Raw genomic sequence first — 21,499 nt, 5'->3', positions numbered from 1 at the left:
CTCAATTTCCTAATTTCTGGAATTCCAATTTCCATATTCATTTATTCAATCATTATTTTTGTTATTATTATTATTATTATTGTTTATTTATTTATTTAAAATTCCATCATTAAGTAATTCTTCAAAATCCCGATTTCTAAATTCAATTTCTAATTTCCGGAATTCCAATTTCCACATTTATTTATTTAATCCTTATTATTTTTATTATTATTATTTCATTTGTTTATTCTAAAATTCAATTTTAAACAATTCATCTAAATTTCCGACTTCCGGTTTTAATTTCTAAATTCCAAAATTTCCCATATTCACATTAATTTATTTAATCACTAATATTTCATTCATTTATTTCAAAATTCCATTTTAAATCAGTTCGTTAAAACTTCTGATTTCCGAATTAAATTCTTAATCCCGAAAATTCTCGTACTCCCGTTAATTTATTTAATCATTAGAATTTTATTCATTTATTTTAAAACTCCATTTAAAATCAATTCTTTAAAACTTCTGATTTCCGAATTAAATTCCTAATCCTGAAAAATTCTCATATTCACATTAATTTATCACTAATGGTTTATTTATTCATTCTAAAATTCTATTTTAAACATTTCTTTAAAATTTCTGACTTCCGAATTTAATTTCCAATTTCAAAAAATTCCGATATTTTCATTCATTTATTTAATCATTATTTTTGTCCTTATTATTGTTGTTTCATTTATTTATTTATTTTAAAATTTCATTTTTCAACATTTTTTCAAAAATCCAATTCCTGAACTTAATTTCCGATTCCAAAAATTCTAATTTCCCTCAAATTTAATATCCAAAATTCCTATTCTTAAATTCAATTCCCAAGGCTCCAATTATCAGATAATCTTCGGGACTTCAATTTTCAAATAAATTTCAAAAATCTAGTTTTCACTCGAACAGTTTTAATTCCGCTTTGGTTTTCAAATAATCTTTTTTTTTTTTTTTCCTCTTAATTTTATATAAGCGTGAATGTCATTTTCATAATTTCAGAATAATGGAATTTGTGAGATTAATTCATGCAAGATCGATCGGGCTTTGGTGGGGGCCCCACATACGTGATTTTATGATCGATTGGAGGATTGATTGATTTAATTGCCATGCATGATTGATTTTATTCTGCTTTATGACATGCTCGAAATTATTCCTTAGTTGTGCACTAACCTCATTTCTTGATAGCGCTTTATGGATTACTGCCCAGGTACGCACCTACTTTCACTCTGGTAATTATTTAAGCATATTTTGATTCTCACGTGTGCATGATTTATTCTGGGTACTCATTGATTTACTCGTCCATTGCCATGATTGCTTCATTCTATTAGTAGAGACCCGACTTTAGGGGCTTAGAGGGGTGCTACGGTCTCTACCGTACCTTCCCGATAAGTAACCTGACCCCCGAACCCGATCCGGTTTTTCGTAGATCACCTTTTCCAAATAAGGAGTCACACTTAGGGTTTTTCTTTCTTATTTTGTTTACCCTTTTAAAAATAAAACAAAAATAAGTGGCGACTCCAAGTCATTTTCAAATAATCAATAAAAAATCAATTTTTCGAAATAAAATCAAGCTCGCCATCGAGTGGGAAACGCATGAGCCGAAATGCGGGGTCCACAACTATGCATTGATATAATCCACTTCTAAAATTAGGTCATATGAAAACATTTTAATTGAGTACTTAAAATAAAAACCCTTCATCCATCCTCTATCTTTCTTTTTCTTTTTATTTTTCTTATTTTAATAAAATTTCAATTAATTCAAATCATTAAAAAAAATCCTTAGTAAACAAATTTGTACCATTTCATATAACTTATTACTAAAAGTCATGTTCAAAAAGTTATTAAAATAAAGAAGGAAGAAGATTAAAAAAATTAAACCTTTTATTTTATAATAGTAAAAAAAAACTTTAAAATACTTTTTAATATAAGAGAAATTAAAATAATGAATATATTTATTTTAAACAGTGTTTTAATCATTAAATTATTTACTTCTAAAATGTAAAAGATAAAAATAAATGTAAAAATAATTTTTATTTATTTAAATTAATATTTTTTTTAGAAAGTATTTTCCAAAATAGTCTATAAATCATTAATATAATTTTTATTTATTTATAATTTAAAAATAAAAAATAATGTTGATTTTTCAATTATTTATAAAAGAGTTTAAACAAATAATAAAAAATTTAAAAATGGTTAAATAAGAAAGAATAGTATCATATGAAGAATGGTAGAATAAAGACAAAAATGAGTTAAATGAGTATTTTTATCAATTACTATCTCATGTTCTTGTAATCAATTATGGGTGGTTGAAGGAATTGAAAACACAATTCTCCCAAAATTAAATGTTATTTCTTACATAGTTTAATTAACACCACCCACCATTTGTGGGATGTGCAACCAAATGAAATAACTCTACTCAGCTAACCTTGAATTGGTCGGTAGTCATTACTTCTAGGTCACCATGCCTAGCTAAACCCTAAAAATCCAAGTCAACGCTTGCCAACTAACTGTACGATTTTTGTTACAATATATTTTATTTTATACTAATAATAATAATAATAATAATAATAATAATAATAATAATAATGAATATTTACTTTCTCAGTATAAACGAAAAAAAAATTAAAAAGAAATGTTCATATACTATTTTTTTAAATATCTTTTTATGAGAGTAAGTGATTTTAAAAATATTAAAACATAAATAAATGGAAACAAAATTTTAAAATTAGTGGAAAGGGAAAATAAAAAAGTCTTCCTTTATTTTTTTTCCTTATTTGATGGTGTTTATTTGTTTTAACTTAATTTTAAATTGAATTTAAAAGTAAATAATATTTAATAATATTAAGTATTAAGTCGTTTGTTTTTTATAATATTTTTATTTTTATTAAATATTGAAAAGTAAAGAAAAATAAATATATTACTTTTTTATTTAAAAAAAATTAAATGTTTTGATTTTTTATATTCAATTAAAAATTTATAATAAGACATAAAAAAAATCTAAAGTAAATTATTTTAAAAAGACAAACACCCTTGATTTTTTCCTTTTTTATTTTTATTTTCAATCTGTCATTCTATTTATTTATTTATTTATTATTATTATTAATAAAATATAATTAATGCTTATATCATTATTACTATTTTTAATACTATTATTTTGCAATGGACCTGAAGGTTTTAATGAGAGATTGCTTGGTTCGTTGCATTAATGTTATTTTATTTATTTTCATTGTCCTTATCTTCTCCATTGGATGGCCTTTTTTCAAAGGCTACCCACCACGGTTAGGGAAGAAAATATCACAAGCATTAAGAGGATACATGTGATAAATGATTTTTTGAGTTAATGCCACTGACCCTACTTTCAAAACCATTTTCCATTTTTGAAAAACATAAATATTAATTTTATATTTAGTTCTTGAAAATTTGGAGAAAATAGAGAGAACAAAATAAATATAATATTAAAAAAAGTGAACATAAAAAATAATTTTAAAATTAATAAATTATTTTTATACATTTTTTTTAAAACTCATCCCACTTATTTTTCTTCTATAATATAAATATTAAATAATTTAAAAATATATAAGTTTTTAATTAATTCTAATTATATTATATGATATGGTATATATATGGTAATTATATTAAATTTACAATGCATGGAAGACTATATTTTGGGGGAACATAAGTCAATATATGTTTATTAAACTCTATGACACATGCAATAACCTATAATTTATCGTCCTAATATCTTCTTACAAAAATATAGCAATTATTATACAAAAAGTTTCAACTTGTTTTAAGGAATTCTTACATTTCATGCAAAAATTACTATCATTTTCTGATTATCAAAGGAATTTTTTTTTTTTAAATTGTTTGCAAACCATAATTGATTAATTTATTTTTATATTTTAAAAAAATCCAAGTAATTTTAATTTAATAATAGGAAAAATGGACAAGTTGACCCAAATGATACACTTCTAATCCAATGCAAGAAACCTCACTTACTACAAATTAAATAAAGCAAAAGCCCATCTCTAGGACTATAAAACGACAAGTGGGTGACACAAAAACAATTAATCTTCAACTGAACCCATGCATATACACACCCAAAACTGAAAATTTTAAACCCAATGACATAATCAATTCACATAAAGCCATATGACAACTGTGATAGAGGGTTGAGGCCAAAAATGATAAATAGAAATAAATTTTATAGGGTTGTGGCTTATTTCTTGTATTATTTATTGTACTACTTGGAAAGGAGTGAATTAATTAATGTATATCTGGCATGAGGTGAAAGCCAAGTTGGCGTAGAGCAGGCAGGGCCTACAGGTGGCAGTTGAAGAAGAGGAAGAAGAAGATAAATGCATTGGAATTGATTGGCATCTTCATACGATGTATATCTTTCTCTGTCTACGCTTGAATGCAACATTCATTACCGTAGCTTTGAAGGTACGTGGGACTTGCCTACGCACAAGAATGGGTCGCCCATGGCACCAAAACTGCATACTAAACAAACCCTTTTTTTTTTTATATATATGCATGTAGGCTAACCTCTTGGGATTCATTATTAGAATTGCTATTCTAACAAAATCCATTTGTTTAGGGCTCGAAGAGCAGCTTCGGGTCGGCATGAGTAAAGTTTGAATGGGTTATTAAGGTCTAAGTAATTTGGTGAAACTTAAACCAAGCCTTTTACTTAATTTTGTTAAGATGTGTGGAGCCTAATTAATATTAGTAAGGATATTTTAAGTTGGGATATTTTGAGGATTTTACATATGTGATTTGGTTACCCTATTTGTATCATGTTTAGGGTAGCAAACTTTGAGATTTTTATTTTTTGGGGTATCAAAAGAAATAGAAAAATACAAAGAGAAAAACTTAGAGGATGAGGTATTTTTGGAATTCTCTTGTACTCTCTTTTTATCATAATGAAAATTTACAATGACTACAAGTGAAGATAGCTCTCACATTGAGAGTGAACCACTATAAATCTTATGTGTTTTTATGCTTTATTTTTTGCATTGGTTTATTATCACTTTCAGAATATAGGATTAAGGTGTTTTAATCCTAACAATTGGTATCAAAGCTTTTGGTTGTGATTGAGAGTGATGGTTGACGAAGACAATTTCGACACATGGAATTGGGAAGTTTGATGGTATAGATTTTGTTTTGTGGAGAATGCAAATAGAAGGTTATCTTTATGGTAAGAAGCTTCATTTACCTCTTTTGAGAACAAAACGAGAAAGAATGTTGGATGGTGATTGGGTCCCTTGATAGATAGGTGTCGGGAGTTATTCGGTCGACACTATCAAAGAATGTTACTCATAATGAGACAAAGGAGAAATTGACCTTGGGATTGATGAAGATATTGTCCAATATGTATGAAAAGTTGTCTGCAAATAATAAGGTATTTCTCATGAATAAATTGTTTCATTTAAAGATGAGAGAAGGTGCTTTAGTGGCAACACGTCTTAATGAGTTCAACATGATCGTTAACCAATTGTCATCTATTGAAATTGATTTTGATGATGAGGTTTGTGCTCTAATTCTTTGGGCATTTCTACCAAACAGTTGGGAGCCCATGAGGGCAATAGTTAGTAACTTTGTAGGTAGTGCCAAGTTGAAGTTTAATGATGTCAAGGACTGAATTCTTATTAATGAGGTTTGTAGAATTGATTCGGGTGAAGCGTCAACATTGAGTTTTGGCCTAAATCTCGAAGGTAGGAGTAAGGGGGAATGACAAAAAAAATCATACTGGAATGAAGGTAGATTGAAGTTAAGGAATTGAAAAAGTAATTCTAGATTTAGGCCGAATGTGGAGTGTTGGCAGAGCATCGAAAAAAAAGGAAAAAAACAAAGGTGATGTTGCGAATGTAGTCACTAAGGAGATACATGATGTGTTACTTCCATCTATTGATAGTCCTATTGATTCTTGGGTTTTGGACTTAAAGGCATCTTTCCACACAACTGTACACCAAGAAATTAGAGAAAACTATGTTTCTTAGAATTATAGGAAGGTGTATTTAGTAGATGTCGAACTATTGGATACTGTGGATGTTGGAGACATTCATTTAAAAATGTTAAATAGTTCTATATGGAAGACTCATAAGGTGAGACATGTATCGAAATTGATGCATAATCTTATTTTAGTAGGACAGCTTGATGATGAAGGATATAATATGACCTTTACCAATGGTGCATGGAAAGTTATGAGAGGTTCCCTGGTTGTTGTGCGAGAGAACAAAACTAGAACACTATACATGGCATCTAGTAGCAGAGACATGGTTTTTGTTGTTGACAATAATGCTAATTCAGATTTATGGCATTGTAGGCTCGGGCACATTAGTGAAAAAAGAATTAAAGTACTCATATCAAATAGTAAATTGCTAGGGTTGAAATCTGTTGGGCATAAATTGTGCGAGAGCTACATTTTCAGAAAACAAAAAATGGTAAGCTTCTCTAAAGTCGACAAGGTGTTGAAAGAAGAACAATTGGAGTTGATTCATACAGACGTATGGGGGCCTTCAACTATAGCCTCTCTTAGAGCATCCAACTATTATGTAACATTCATTGATGACTCAATTAGAAATGTATGAATTTATTTTCTAAAGAATAAATTTGATATGTTTGATGTCTTTAAAAAGTGGAAGGTTATAATTGAGAATGAAACAAACTTAAAAGTGAAGTGTTTGAAGTCTAATAATAGGGGAGAATACATTGATGATGATTTCAAGTGGTATTGTGCTAAGAATGAGATCAAGATGACAAAAATTATTCCTGAAAAACCTCAACAAAAGGGTGTGATTGAAATGATGAACAAGACCTCCTTAAAGAGTATGTAAGGAGTATGAGGATTCACATGGGATTGCCCAAGACATTTTGTGCAGATGCAGTTAACACTACGACTTACCTAATCAATAGAGGTCTTTTAGTTCCTTTAAATTGCAAAATGCCTGAAGAGGTTTGGAGTGGCAAAAAGGTAAACCTTTCTTTTTTGAAAGTGTGTAGTTGTCTTTTTATGTTCATATTGATGCTACTACTAAAGCAAACTTGATATGAAATCTAAGAAATGTTTCTTTATTGGTTATGGTGGCATCGAGTTTGATTATTGTTTCTACGATGACCAAAATCATAAAATCATTAGAAACAGGGATGTGATCTTCAATGAGCAAGTGCTTCATAAAGATAGGTTGGATAAAGTTTCAGACAATGTAGATTTTGAAGTGAGGATGCCTGAGGTAGTTCACTTGAAAGATTTTCTAGTGAACAAGTTACAAGTGAATGTCTGTGATGTTCAAGAAACCACACCCTTAGAAGATCAAGAATATGTAACCCCAAAAATGAATAATTCTACTCCTGTGATTGAACTTAGAAGATCTTTTAGAACTATCAGGCCACCATAAAGATATTTTATCTTTCACTTAACTACATTTTGCTTATTGATAAAGAGGTGAACCAAAGAGTTATGAAGAAGCAATGCAAGTTTATTTAAAATCAATTATAACAACAAACAAATTTTTAAAAATATACAAATAAACCAACTATTTTATTAAATGTATGCATTTACTCATGAATCACTATCAGGGTATTTTGGCCTTTTTGTTCAAATTCTCATAATAAATGATTTTTAAGTTACAAATTATTTTTAGAAACTATTAAAATTATTAAAGAATAAAACACATCAACTCTCACTTGATTTAAAGTCTGTTTGTCTAATTAAAAATTCTGAAGAAATATAATTATTTGTAGAGTGTAAACTAACATAATTATTTTGGACTAGTTTAAGTATGATATATTATGATATTAATCGGTTCAATTTTTGGGGGATTCTAAATTAATTTTAAAATTATTATACTTGTTAATAAATTCAAGCATCAAGTCTCATTCGATTTGAAGTCCTTTTTACCTAGTGAAAATTCAAGAAAATTAGTGAACTTAACGGGAGAGTTGCAAGTCTTCGCTTAATGACCGAGCTAGTGCATGCTTGAATATGGATACATTCTTAAATAAAGGCTAGTCCATATATAAACAAAGAATATTACACAGTTACTTGAACACAATTTCTAATTAATCTCCCTAACCTTTCTCAAATAGTTTTACTAGATAAATAAACTCTGAATCAAAGAGAGTTAATGATGAATTCGTTAATGAATCTTGTAGTTTTTAAAAATAGTTTAAACTACAAAATTAAGCGAATTATACCAAAATTGGTCTTGATTTAAATTGGGTACCCTAGTTTTTCTTTTACATATAACTACATATTCCAATTTTTTTTTTTTTGGCAAATATACTCCAAATCAAGTAAGACAACATGTGTAAGATTCTTTAATGAGTTTAATAGTTTTAAAAAATAATTTGAAACTCAAAATTAAACCAATCAATATAAAAACTAGCTTAAAAGGAAAAAAAAATATAGAGTCAAGAATGATCATACTAATTTTCAAAACTAGTCAAGAAAAAAATTGTATTTCCTTAAATATATATATATATATATATATATATATATATATATATATATATATATATATATATATATATTTTGTTATAAAATTACATTATCAAAGATACTATCAAAACTTTCTTTTAGTTTATATCCAAACAATAAAGTGAAATCTGAGTACCTTTTCTTCTTCTTTTTTTTTTTATATATAAGGAAATAATAGAAATTCTTATATAAAATATAAGAACCCTTTGGGACTCACCTTAAAAAAATTAAGGATTTTTAAAAATTAGGTTAATTTCTTTCACCTCTGACTAAATATATTAGTTTTCATAAGTTTAAAATTTTATTAAATATTTCTCTTATTATTTTTATTTCTTATTTTCACTCACCTCCCTTTCTCACTCAAAATCAAATTTTATTAAAACCTTTGAGGTGCATAATGAAATTTCAAACCTATAAAAACTAGATGTATTTAACCAAAACATCAAGATAGGTGAATGAAATTAACTCTAAAAACTAATTAAAAATTTTAAAATATTAAAATATTTTTACTAATTTTTTCTTTCTTTCCCCACTTTCTTTCCTTCACATTTTTTTCTCAATTTTTTTGAAATCAAAGATAGTATTAATGACAACCTCACGCTCTAAGTAAATTTCACATGCATGAAAGGGGTCTTACAAACTTAAAATACAATGGACCGGCCTAAATCTATGAAAAAAAAAGTTGAGGAAAAAAGAAACCCCACATGATTTTGAGGATGAAATGGATTGTTTTCAACTTTGATGTTTGAATGCAAGGTGTGAATGAGCTGAATTCTTGAATTTATATCAAAAACCTTTCCAAAAGTTGACTTGTACGTGGCTAGCTAAAGGCTACCTTCCATAAATGGCCACCAAATATGTGGGCTTTCTTGTTGAATTTTGTAGTGGTGAGGGATATTTATTTACATATAAGAGGTGGAGCAGCTTCTTGTGAGGTTTGAACTTTGAAGCAAGTGGAAGCCAACCACTTGGGTAAACTTTCAACGCCATTGAAAGTTTTTGCCTCTTCTCTCCTTAGCATAGTGGACGGGGGACGGGAGACCTTGTCCCCCGTCCCCACCAACACAAAATAATAATAATAATAATAATTTTATTTTTTATTATTTAAAAAACCCCAAATTTTATTAAAAAAATTATTACATTCTTTTAACAAAATGTAAAGAGTTTTTCTTAAAGAGCTATTGAAATTATTACAAATTTTGTAATAAGAATTTTTACTTATATATATATATATTAAAATTTATGGATATGGTCGTTGTAGGAGTAACAAAAAATTATCCTAATAATATTAGGAGTAAGACACAAATAGTTTTTGGATAAAGTTATTTAATTTGGTGTACCATTTATTTTTATAGCAACTATAAGGTTACTAAATATCTTAGGGATGAGAAAAATGTCATCCTTAATTAAAAATATCACATTTTTCCTTCTTGTATTTGCAGGACATTGGGTTCAATTAGTTGGTTATTGAATCTTCTCTGATTTTTGCTGTCCACCAACTTGGTAGTTTTTCATCAAGTTCGTAATCAATTTGCCAAGATAGTTAGTCATAAGTGGTGATCATCGCACTACTCCCCCTCGCACTACCTTTTGCTCAAAGGAAAAGGTAAGGGACTCTACATCTTGTGGTTAGCGGCAAGGAACTCTACTCGTTATAGTTGGCAATCTTTCATAATCTTCTTATTATCAATATTTTCCTTGATTCTTTAAAGTTATTTAATGAGACATAACATATGAAGTGTCCTAATCTCATTCCCAAGAAATAGCCACGTAGAGAGTGGTAAACTTTATTCGATTCGTACTTGCTATAAATTATAAATAAATAAAAATCAAAAGTAGAAAATCTCTAAGTATTATTTTCTAATAAAAGTTTCGAATTTTGAAGTGCATATTTTCCTATGAAAGTTTTGAATTTGAAAGTGAGTTCTAAGTTCTAACACGGATTGTATACTAGTTTGCACTTTCACTTTCAATGTGCAAGACCCTTGTTTTGCGTTGCTCTACAAGGAAGATGGTTTTTTCCATCTTTCCCACACACATGGCACCAAATCATAGGAGTTCAAAAAAAAAAAAAAAAAAAAGGGTTTTAGAATTTAAGGAAGTAGTTTATGATAAAGAAAATGTGGGGAAAAAGTTGGTGTTTTATTTTGAGTATTTTGAGGAAGTCATTTAATTTTTAAATAATTTGAATACAAATTTGTTCGAATTTGACCAACTGATCTCTTTTAAAAATAAAATATTAAACTTATTTTTCGAAAGAAAAGTATAAGATATTATTTCATAAAATGAAGATATATTTTTTAGTGTCTTGAGCATAATATTTCAAGTAATAGTTTCTTATATAATTTTTAATTATTTTTAGAAAAAAAAAACTTAAATTAAGAAAAATAATTTTCTCGACTTGTTCTCATAGAGGTAATGTGTAGTTATATACAATGCAATATTTCATAAAAGTATTCTTCTTATTTATAGTTATTGCTCAAAATGCTCTAATAACAAAAGAACATTCCTCAAATTTATTCTAAAAGTAACCTGTTTTTAAAATATTAAAAAATTAATTTTAACAAAAATTTGTGAGATGTTTATATAATTTAGAAGATTATTTTTTATTATAAAAAACAAGGAACTACTTTTAAAAAGAGTTATCCAACTTGATTTAGGAATTGTTTGGGAAACTTTATAAAAATATAGTTCTTAAAAAACAAATTTTCAATTAATTTTGTAAACAAAATTTGTAGAATCCGCCCAAAACAAGTTTGTTAGGTAGTTGTCTTCATCAACATTGTACTTTTAATAAAACGTTGGATCAATTTTAACCTTTCCATACAAGAATTCCAAAGTACCCTTCACATCACCATCTCTCATTTAAACTCTACAATCAACATCAACATGCTTACATGAATATTTTTTGTGAAGCTAACATTGCTATAATTACCTTATTGTTACACCATGTAATCCATAATTTGGCTTATGCCAACACCAAGCATTGCACTAAATTGAGCCTTATTTGAATTCTTCATGACCCTATGGGATTGAAGGAATTGAGTTTTTTTTTTTTTTTTTTGCTCCACCATAGAATGATTATGATTGACCATAAACATAACATCAATCTTTCATATTCTTCATATCCTTTCTCATATTATCTGTGTCATCTCTTACATTATTTGTATCATTCTTCTTACTTTTTCTCATATTGTTTGTACTATTTATCACATTCCTTGTATCATGCCTTATATTATTTGTACTTTCTCTCACATGATTCATATCCTTTCTCACATGTTTCATGTATTTTCCTTCATATCCTTTCTCACATGTTTCATGTATTTTCCAACATTTTTGTTTATAATAAAGAGTTGATTTAAAATTTAAAAATATCATGAATAATATTTTATGATCCCTAAATACAAAAAATGAAACAAGATGATATAAAAATAATAATTTTTTTTTAAAAAAAAATTGATAAATGACTAAATTATCTCAATTTAATTAATCATATACTCATAAAAAATTTCAAAATTTATATCTTGTAAATCATTACATATTCAAATGTTATTTAATATAGTATGTTTAGTTACAAAATTTATATTTACATGAGAAAAAAAAATATCAAATATTATCTTTTAACACTTGCGGTCACTTGAAATCTTTCATATAATATCTTCTTCAAGAAATAAAATTTCCTTGTTTTCCTTCTTCAAGACAAGCTTAATCTTTAAATGTATTTATGTAAACACAGAAAAATACTATAAAAATATTGAAAACAATTTGACAACAAATGATTGAATTATGTCGATTTGATCAATAATAAACACATAAAAAAAAATTCTAAAGTCTAAATCTTATGAATCATTACATATTCAAATGCTATGTAACATGATATTTCTACATACAAAATACATATTTAGATGAAAAAAAATCAAATATTACTTTTAATAGTTGTAATAGCTTGAATTCCTTCATATAATATATTCTTTAAGAAATTCAAATCTTTTACTTTCCTTCCTTCAAAAAATCAAATTTAATTTATCAAAACACATCCTAAATGTTTTCGAATATGGTATTTAAAACTACTTAATTTCCATATTAAATTATTATCTCTTTTTATATATTTAATTAATTAAATAAGGAGAGTACAAGAGTAGTTGATAGGATTTTCTTATTTTAGATAAATGTTAGGTATTTAATTAAATAAAAAATTATATTTAATATTTAATAATAAATTGAAAAAAAAAATTGTTAAAGTAAATAGTGGATATGAAAGAATAACCTATACTTACATATTTTACAATATTCTTTAGATTTTTAATTATTACTTAAAATACTACTATTTTGGGTACCAAATAATTGTTTGACTCTAAATTATTCAAAATAGTGACATCTCGATGCTTTGTCTTACTTAGGATTAGTCAATTCTATTTCTCGATAGGGACAAGAAAATGATATAATTCAGTGGTAGAGTGTTGACTTAACCGATACTTATATATGATGAAGTTTTTACAATATTCTTTAAATTTTTAATTATGCCTTAAAATACTACTATTTTTCTACTAAAAATGTTTGTAAAACATGTTTTCTTACCGGAATTAAAAAAACTATTTTTATTTTAAAATATTAAAAATTATCTACAAAAAGGGTTAACGAGCTTACTTTAACTCTGTCGGTTAAAAATAATAATTTCAATTTAGGATATTTTATTTTTAAAAATTGGCCATTCTTTTCATTTTTTTTTTTATTTTTTTTTTTGAAGTGTCTTTCGAGGAAGTTCTTCATGATGACATGATGAATGTGGGTTTTATCGTCTTTTATTAATTAAAGATAAAGAAATAAATAAATAGTTTATCTAGTGTGTAGTGCTAGCCCGCTGCCCGCCACAGCGCTACCGCTGCCAACGGTCCATTAATGTAGAAGAAGATGATCAAACAACTGTAAAATTTAATGCCATTTGAAGTTTCCCCCATCTCTCCATGCATATAAATCTCTGCTATCTTTATCCCATTTTCCCAAAACCCTTTCGAGATTTGGAGATCTGGAGAAGGAGCAGCCATGAGACCCTTTACTCCTCTCACCTGCATTCAACTCCTCCAGCTCTCCTTCGCCTCTCTTTTCTTCTTTACCCTCCTCCTTCACACCCTCCTATCTGGCACCCCCTTCACCTACCTCTTCCGTCTCCTCTCCGCCGCCCCCACCTCTGTCTCTCTCTCCTGCGCCTGGTGTTTACTTCTCTCTCTTTTCTACTTTTACTCTACGCGCCCACGTCCTGTTTTGCTTCTCAACTATGCCTGCTTCAAGCCGGCAAGCGACCGCCGATGTACCCTCGAGGTCTCTGAGTACTTTCTTCGCCGGAGCCACAGCTTCTCTGCCGAGAGTGAAGCCTTCATGCGCGGCATCTACCTCAAGTCCGGTCTCGGCGACGAGACTTATGCACCAAAGTTCTTCTTCGAGGAAAGCTGTGAACCCAAGTTCGAATACGCCGTCGATGAGGCCCGAGAAGGGATGTTATCGGCCATCGATGCGCTTCTCTCCAAGACCCGGATAGACGCGCGTAGAATCGACGTGGTCATCATCACCTCCGGTAGCTTCTCGCCGTCGCCATCGCTTTCGTCCCTCGTAGTCAACCATTACAAGCTCAAACCGGATGTGAAAACTTTCAACCTCAGCGGCATGGGTTGCAGCTCTGGCTTGATCTCTATCGACTTAGCGGCGAAGATACTCCGCGCCAGCCGCAAGTCTCTCTACGCCCTTGTCGTCGTCACCGAGAGCATCAGCCTGAACTGGTACGGCGGCAACAACCGCTCCATGCTTGTCACCAACTGCATCTTCCGAGTCGGCTGCGCCGCCGCGCTCATGACGAACGACCAGAGTCTCCGTCGAGTCGCCAAGATGGAACTCACCCACTCCCTCCGAACCCACCATGGCGCCGACGACAGCGCCTACAGAGCTGCATTCCAACAAGAGGACGACAACGGCACCACCGGAGTCGCGCTCACCAAAGACCTCATTCGAGTCGCCGGCGTCAACCTTCACCATCACATCAAACAACTCGCACCCCGAGTCCTCCCACTGGGTCAGCTCGCTCATTATCTCTACTCAGTCATAACCTCTACAATCTCCGGCGGAGAGTCCAAACCCATTGTCCCTGACTTCACCACTGCTTTTGAGCACCTATGCATTCACACTGGTGGGAAAGCGGTGATAGAGCAGGTGGGGCGAGTTCTAAAGCTCAGTGACTCAGTGACTGAGCCGGCTCGTATGAGTCTGCACAGATTCGGGAACACGTCGAGTAGCCTGGTGTTCTACGAACTGGCATATTTTGAAGCGAAAGGGAGGGTGAAGAAAGGTGATAGGATGTGGATGCTGGCGTTTGGGACTGGGTTCAAGGTCTGCAGTTTGGCGTGGAAATGCCTGAGGGACTCTCCTGAGGATTATGATAATCCATGGAGAGATTGCATTCACAGATACCCAGTCACGGCATGGTAACAAAATAATCATATTTTTTATTTTTATTTTTGGAAAATAATATTTTCATTTTTTTTCTTTTTTTCAAAATAAAAAATCTTTTTCCGGAAAAGAAAATTTTATGAATATTATTTGGCTTTTGTAAAATGATGGGTGATTATTGATGACTTAAAATATGATATGGAAAAAAAAATTATTTCATCATATTTTTAACCTCTAATCAATTACCTATCACATCAATTTATAAAAAGTGATGCATATAGTATTATTTTCGGTTTTTTTCTTTTTTTTCTTTTTATTTTTTATGAAAAAATGTAATCCTTTTTTTTTTCTTTTTCTTTTTTTTTTTAAGAAAAATTGTAATCCCTTGTAGCCCTAAGAGTGAAACCTAGTTTAGCTGTGGTTGATTTGGATGGAAGATATTGGTCACGTGACAAGTTTGGGTTGTAAGACAACGCATCTTTGGTGTGAATAAAAGAGTCAAAGCTCTCTTGTTCAAATAATTTCCATCATCTCTGAAGTCTGTTGCATACCAATTTATGTTTGGTTAACAAAACCATAAACACACACCCAAAAAAAAAAAAAAAAAAAAGAAAAGAATAAGCATCCCGAATGAAACACGATAAGATTAATTGAGACTTCATAATCTAATAAAATCTAAAGAATATATAGGTTTGTTTGGAAACTCCATTTAGGTGTAGTTTTCAAAAATAATTCTATGCTGTTTGGAACTTCGAATATTAACCAATTATTTTTTATATTTTTAAATATTTTTTAAAAATAACTTTTATATATAATATTTTATTTTTAATTTTTTTTATATATTTGAATCATTATTTTTTATATAAAACAATTCCTACAACAAATAAATAAAACAACTTAAAAATAATTAAAATATTTTCTTAGGAAACATAGAATTAGTTTTCAAAAGATTGTTTTTTGTCAAAAAAATTATCAAATGTATGTTTCAGTTAAAAAAAATAAAATAAAATCATTTTTAAGAATAAAAATATATTTTTAAAAAATATTCCTAAGCTCAAATTTTCTAATATTTGATTTACCATGCAAAGAAATTTGATATAACTAAAATTACTTAAAAATTTATATGTTGTACTGTATCTTGGCTACACTTATTATTTTTTATTTTTAAAAACAAAAATATCAATAATTTTAACATAAAAGTACAAGAATGACTTTTAAAAGTTGTTTAAAAAATTAAGGTATTAAAAAGTTTATAATACCCTAATTTTAAAAAATTTTAAAATTTTAAAAGTTAATTTTAAGAATGATAAGATAAGTCCATGCTTTTATGTAAAAGTTCTCGCATTATTATATATATAAGTTACTCCTATTTTCTACTTTTAATAATGAATAATATATGAATGACATTCAAACAAGTACTAAATTTTGTTCAATTTTTATGTAAAAATGTGAAATGATTTTAAAGAAGAATACAAAATAATTTATTAAAATTATTTTTTATTTTTAATAACAAAAAATAGAAAGGGTATTGAAAATTTTTATAAGGACATTGAATAGTTGCAAGAAAATAATTTGCATGGGATAATTAAGGCAATTACGAAGCTTTTACTAATATACCTTACAACTCGTACTGTTTATTTATTATAATTCATGAACCCTATAATAAGGAGCATACCATGAATATTTAATGAATAATTTTTTTTTCTTTTTTTCTTTTGCTTGAGACAAATTGTGAATGTCGTATTTCTTATGGTCAAAGGAGTTGGTAAGAAGTCGTTCATAATAAATTACCTAAAGAGACAAGTAAAATAAATTTTCATGCAAGATTTAATAGTCGAGTATAAAATTATTTATTTTTATATAAAAATAGTGAAATAATTTTAAAGAAGTATATAAAAATAATTTATTAATTTATATTTTTTTTCTGAAATTTTCATATACCAAACATAACATTAATCTTCTAAATTTGAAGTTTGAATTTCAATGTTCTGTAAAGTTGAAAACAAGAAATAGATTATTAATTGGTAAAGTCAGTGCAGAAGAAGTACTAGTTTGGTTAGGGTGAAAAATACATATGATAATTTAAAGTTGTTTTCTATCTTCTATTCTTAAAAATAAAAAAAATAAAAAATAGTATGTTTTCAGATAACATCTTTTAGTTATTTTTTGTTATTTTCACTTATTTTCTTAGAGTTGTTTAAAAAAATAATTATACAAATATGTAAAATGATTAAAAATAAAACACTATACATAAAAATTATTTTTAAAACATATTTAAAAATATTAAAAATATGTTAAAAATATGTTAGGTTTCCAAACATACTTTTATTTTATAAAATATCATAAAATTATTTTAAAAAATTATTTTTTAGAACTGTTTTTAGAAATAGTTATCAAGCCCGTAATCTCTTATTTTTTAAATGTGACAAAATATTTAATCTATTTTTAAAATGAATTCATTTTAAGAGAAATTTATATAAAAAATAATTAACCACAAAAAAAGAGAAAAAAAATTACAAATCTTCCCTTTTTTTTTTAATTCCCCCATGTCTACTATCCAATAAATTATTAATTCTTTATATTAGAAGGAAACCCAATTTATGCATAATGTTTATTTGGGTTTTTTAATAAATGAAGAGCAAGAGGTGTAGTTAATAAAGGAGCTGGCAGATCTTCACAACAATGAAGAATGACGAGGGAAGACGCAGCAGTCCTTTGGATGCTCATAAATTCATAATGCATGTATGATAACAAGAACAAAAGGGCCTGCACTGACCAAGAATTTAATATTTCACCAACCTGATTTGTTCATAACAGTTGAATGCAACTTGTTTGATTTATATATACCTACTAGTAGGTAAACACATGCTATGCATGTACCCACAGATTACATTGGATGATATTGTTTTTATAATTTAATTATTAACTTTTTAATATTACCCCCTTTACTTGTAAGAGCACATCTTGGACTTGTCAGCTATGTTATGGTTGGAGTCCTACTTATGATGACCCGATCCAATTAGGGGAAGTTGTAGGTATTATTACGGGACAATCTATCGAGAATCAAGTACTCAACTAACATTAAGAACTTTTCATATCGGCAAAGTATCCACTAGGGGTACTGCAGAGCATGTACGAGCCCCTTCCATTGGAAAACTAAAATTTGGTCCATCCCACTAGTACATGTCATGGACATTGTGCTTTCTTTTTTATTTTTTCTTTTTTTATATATATATTTCACTTCTAAATAATAAATTTATTATATAAAAACTAAAATTAATATATACAACTTAAATCACTCTTTTGACTAAATAAACTAAATCAAAATCTATTATGGTAGATATAAGATTATTTAATGTTTGCAAATTAATTTTTAATAACTAGTTATGATATTCTATTATATAGTTTAAATTGATGTCTATTATATCATTTAAATTAGTATCATTGAATGACTCTTTTAATACAAAGGTTAAAACTAAGTCATTAATACAAATGTACATGACATAGGTAGAGTAAGTTGGAAGAAATAAAACTTCAAAAATTAATTAGTAATTATAAAATTTTGATTTTATTATTTTAAATGCATATCTTAGTCTTCTATATGACTCTAGCAAAGTTAACAAACTTTATACTTCAGAGGTAAAGTAGCTTCTAATCTTTCTCAAATCTTCCTCTTTACATGGAACTTTTGTGAGAATTTTTTTTTACCATATTTAATAAATTAATTTAAATTAGATTTGCGTCTTATATAAATTATTTAAATTAATCAAAATAATAAATAAAATGACATAGAATACTAATAATTCATATTAATCAATAAATAATATATAAATATCAAATATATTATTCAATAATATTTTATTATATTAAGAGAGAAATTAAAATTTGTTATAATAATTTTAGAAATGTAGAATATTAATATTTTAATGTTTGAAAATTAATTTTAACGATTATGTTGTGTTGAGTTTGAAAAACATTTTTCAGTTTTAATTTTCAATTTTCAATTTAGTTATTTTATAAATAATTTAAATTAATTAAAATAATATATGAAATGAAATAATATAATAATAATTCATATTAATCGATAATATATATATATATATATATATATATATATATATATATATATATATATATATATATATCAAATATATTATTCAATTTTATTACATTAAAAGATAAATTAAAATTTATTATAGTAATTTTAGAAATGTAGAATGTTAATATTTTAATGTTTGAGAATTAATTTTAATGATTATGTTGTGTTCAGTTTGAAAAAATGTTTTGTTAGTTTTAACCTTCAATTTTCATTTTCTATTTTTACTTTCTTGAATGTTTGATTAGGAAAAGTAAAAATAATTTTTTAAAAAAGAATTGTGAAATTTTGTTTGATTTTAAGCTCAAAAATTGTGAACAAAATATAAATAAAATTTTATAAAATTTATATGTTTGTTAAGAGATATATTATTATAATGGATAATGTTGCTTCTTTTATAATATACATAATGTGATATTATGTAATAATAATAAAACTAATATTCTATATCATGTTGTTATATATTATATTTTATATACCTTAATATGATATTGCATGAGTTGATTAATTTTTTACCTTTTATTTTAAAATGCTTTAATATAATTTTCTAATATATTTATGATTAATCAAGTAAATTATTTTAATATAAAAAATATATATTTATTTATCATAATCTAGCCTAATAAATAAATAAAATATTGATGAGGGATATAATATTTACTTTCAAATATATATGAGACAATGTTTTATTTATATTAATATTTATTTTATGCTAATAATATTTATCTTCCTTTTATGTTGGGTTCTATAAAGTCTTTAGTTTTTATAGAATAATTTAAATTAAATTAGAATTTTTTTATACATAATTTAAAAATTATTTAAAGTAAATAATTTTTAGATTTTCTAAAATTAATTCAAATAATATATAAATATATAAAATGACATAAATAACTCTAATCATAATTATCTTCACTATATCATAAATAATTAAAAAAAAATTCTTAAAAGATTTATTTATTTTTTCTTGGATTTCTATTGTATTCTTGTTTCAATCAAAAGAAAAATATTTAAATAAAAATAAGGATAATTATTAATAAATATTTTATAATGAATCCAAAATTATTTATTTAATAAATAATGCTTACATGACATCAATCCCATTAAAATGAAATCCAATACAATCACATCAATCATATCAAAACTTAATGCCCTGAGTGCATCATGATCGTAGAGTTGATCGATGAGATGCACAAAAAACCTAGTCCAACTTGGCGATGAGGCAAAGATGGTAGTAACCTTAAAGAAAAGTGAAGGAAAGACTATGAAGAAAAGCTAACATTATTCCCTTACAATTATAAAACCCTTAACAAAAGACTACGAAGAAAAGCCATGTTGCCTTACAAAGTCCTTACAAATTTGTCGTGGTTGGTATTCAAGAGTAGATCGAATGACATCATCAATGACCAAGGATGCACGAGTGGATCTCACTAAAGGTTGAGACAAGGCAACATCTTCCAAGCAATGGTTATGCAGATTTCGGAATGTGTGTACTTAAACAATGTTCAAATCCCCTATTGCACGGGCAGTGATTTTCCAAAGGACAATCTTCAATTGTGCATACTACGGTCATGTGTTTTGGACTATTTATTTTGTAAGAATATCATAATTTTCTAGCCAAAGACATCAAATAGATTGCATCTCGAAACTCTGAGGCATTTGGGAAGGTTTGTCCACTACCTACAATTGAATGTTCGAATCGGCTTGGTTAAAGTTGAACGATATTTGCTTCAGCGCATCTTTGGGAAAAGCCAAATGACTCAATTGTGGGCGACTCATTAGACATATGCAATGGGGGCTCGCCAATAAAGGAAACATGAGCCGAGTTTGAAGCATCAATAGGTGTTGGGGCACTGCAAAAAACACAAGGAAAGAAATTGCTCATCCATCTACCTAGGTGTGAAAAACGCTTATACAAAAGGGAACATTATTGTGGAAATACATTAGGTACCTAGTAGGGCAAATGAAGCCATCACCACCTTCAGTACATTGGAAGACATAGGCATGAAAAAACATGTCGTTGAATTTGAACATCTTCACTATGTCGGCATCATTATGCAATGGGAGTAGACATGATGGGTCAAATTTCACTGTGAAATCCAATTTTATTGAATTGGACTCCAAGTTAAGTTCACCACATACTTTTGAAACGAATTCAGAATGTGAGATATTCTTGCTAACAACAATGTCATTGGTCCGACCACCCTTATATTCGACGGATCCAACAGCTGTCTTAACAAGCTCACCACCTTCATGAATGTAACAAAACATCTCCTCTTCCATTTCTTTAGTGACATAAAGATTTGTTACAAACAATACAACAATGAAAGATTGAGGAATTATGTATGTTGATTCCATATACTTTGATGTAGGAAATATATAAGCGTCACATACGCACTTTCGAAGATTCCAACAAGGAACTATGCAATTAAGGTTCAAACATGATAATTGGATGATGCATACAAGTCATGTGC

General features: G+C 27.9%; 1 protein-coding gene across 1 annotated transcript; it reads left to right on the top strand.

Moving 5' to 3' along the window:
* Positions 1–13,517: 13,517 nt before the first annotated feature.
* Positions 13,518–15,400, top strand: LOC117906415 (3-ketoacyl-CoA synthase 11-like). The gene has a single exon (XM_034819431.1). The coding sequence runs from the start codon at positions 13,538–13,540 to the stop codon at positions 14,969–14,971; it is 1,434 nt and encodes a 477-aa protein (XP_034675322.1). The 5' UTR covers positions 13,518–13,537; the 3' UTR covers positions 14,972–15,400.
* The last annotated feature ends 6,099 nt before the right edge of the window (positions 15,401–21,499 follow it).

Source organism: Vitis riparia, chromosome 18 (assembly GCF_004353265.1).
Source record: "Vitis riparia cultivar Riparia Gloire de Montpellier isolate 1030 chromosome 18, EGFV_Vit.rip_1.0, whole genome shotgun sequence".
NCBI classification, from domain to species: domain Eukaryota; kingdom Viridiplantae; phylum Streptophyta; class Magnoliopsida; order Vitales; family Vitaceae; genus Vitis; species Vitis riparia.
This window is presented reverse-complemented; position numbering and strand designations above follow the sequence as displayed.

Excerpts from the sequence above, each read along its gene's own strand:
- LOC117906415 (XM_034819431.1), top strand. The coding sequence starts at position 13,538 with ATGAGACCCTTTACTCCTCTCACCTGCATTCAACTCCTCCAGCTCTCC.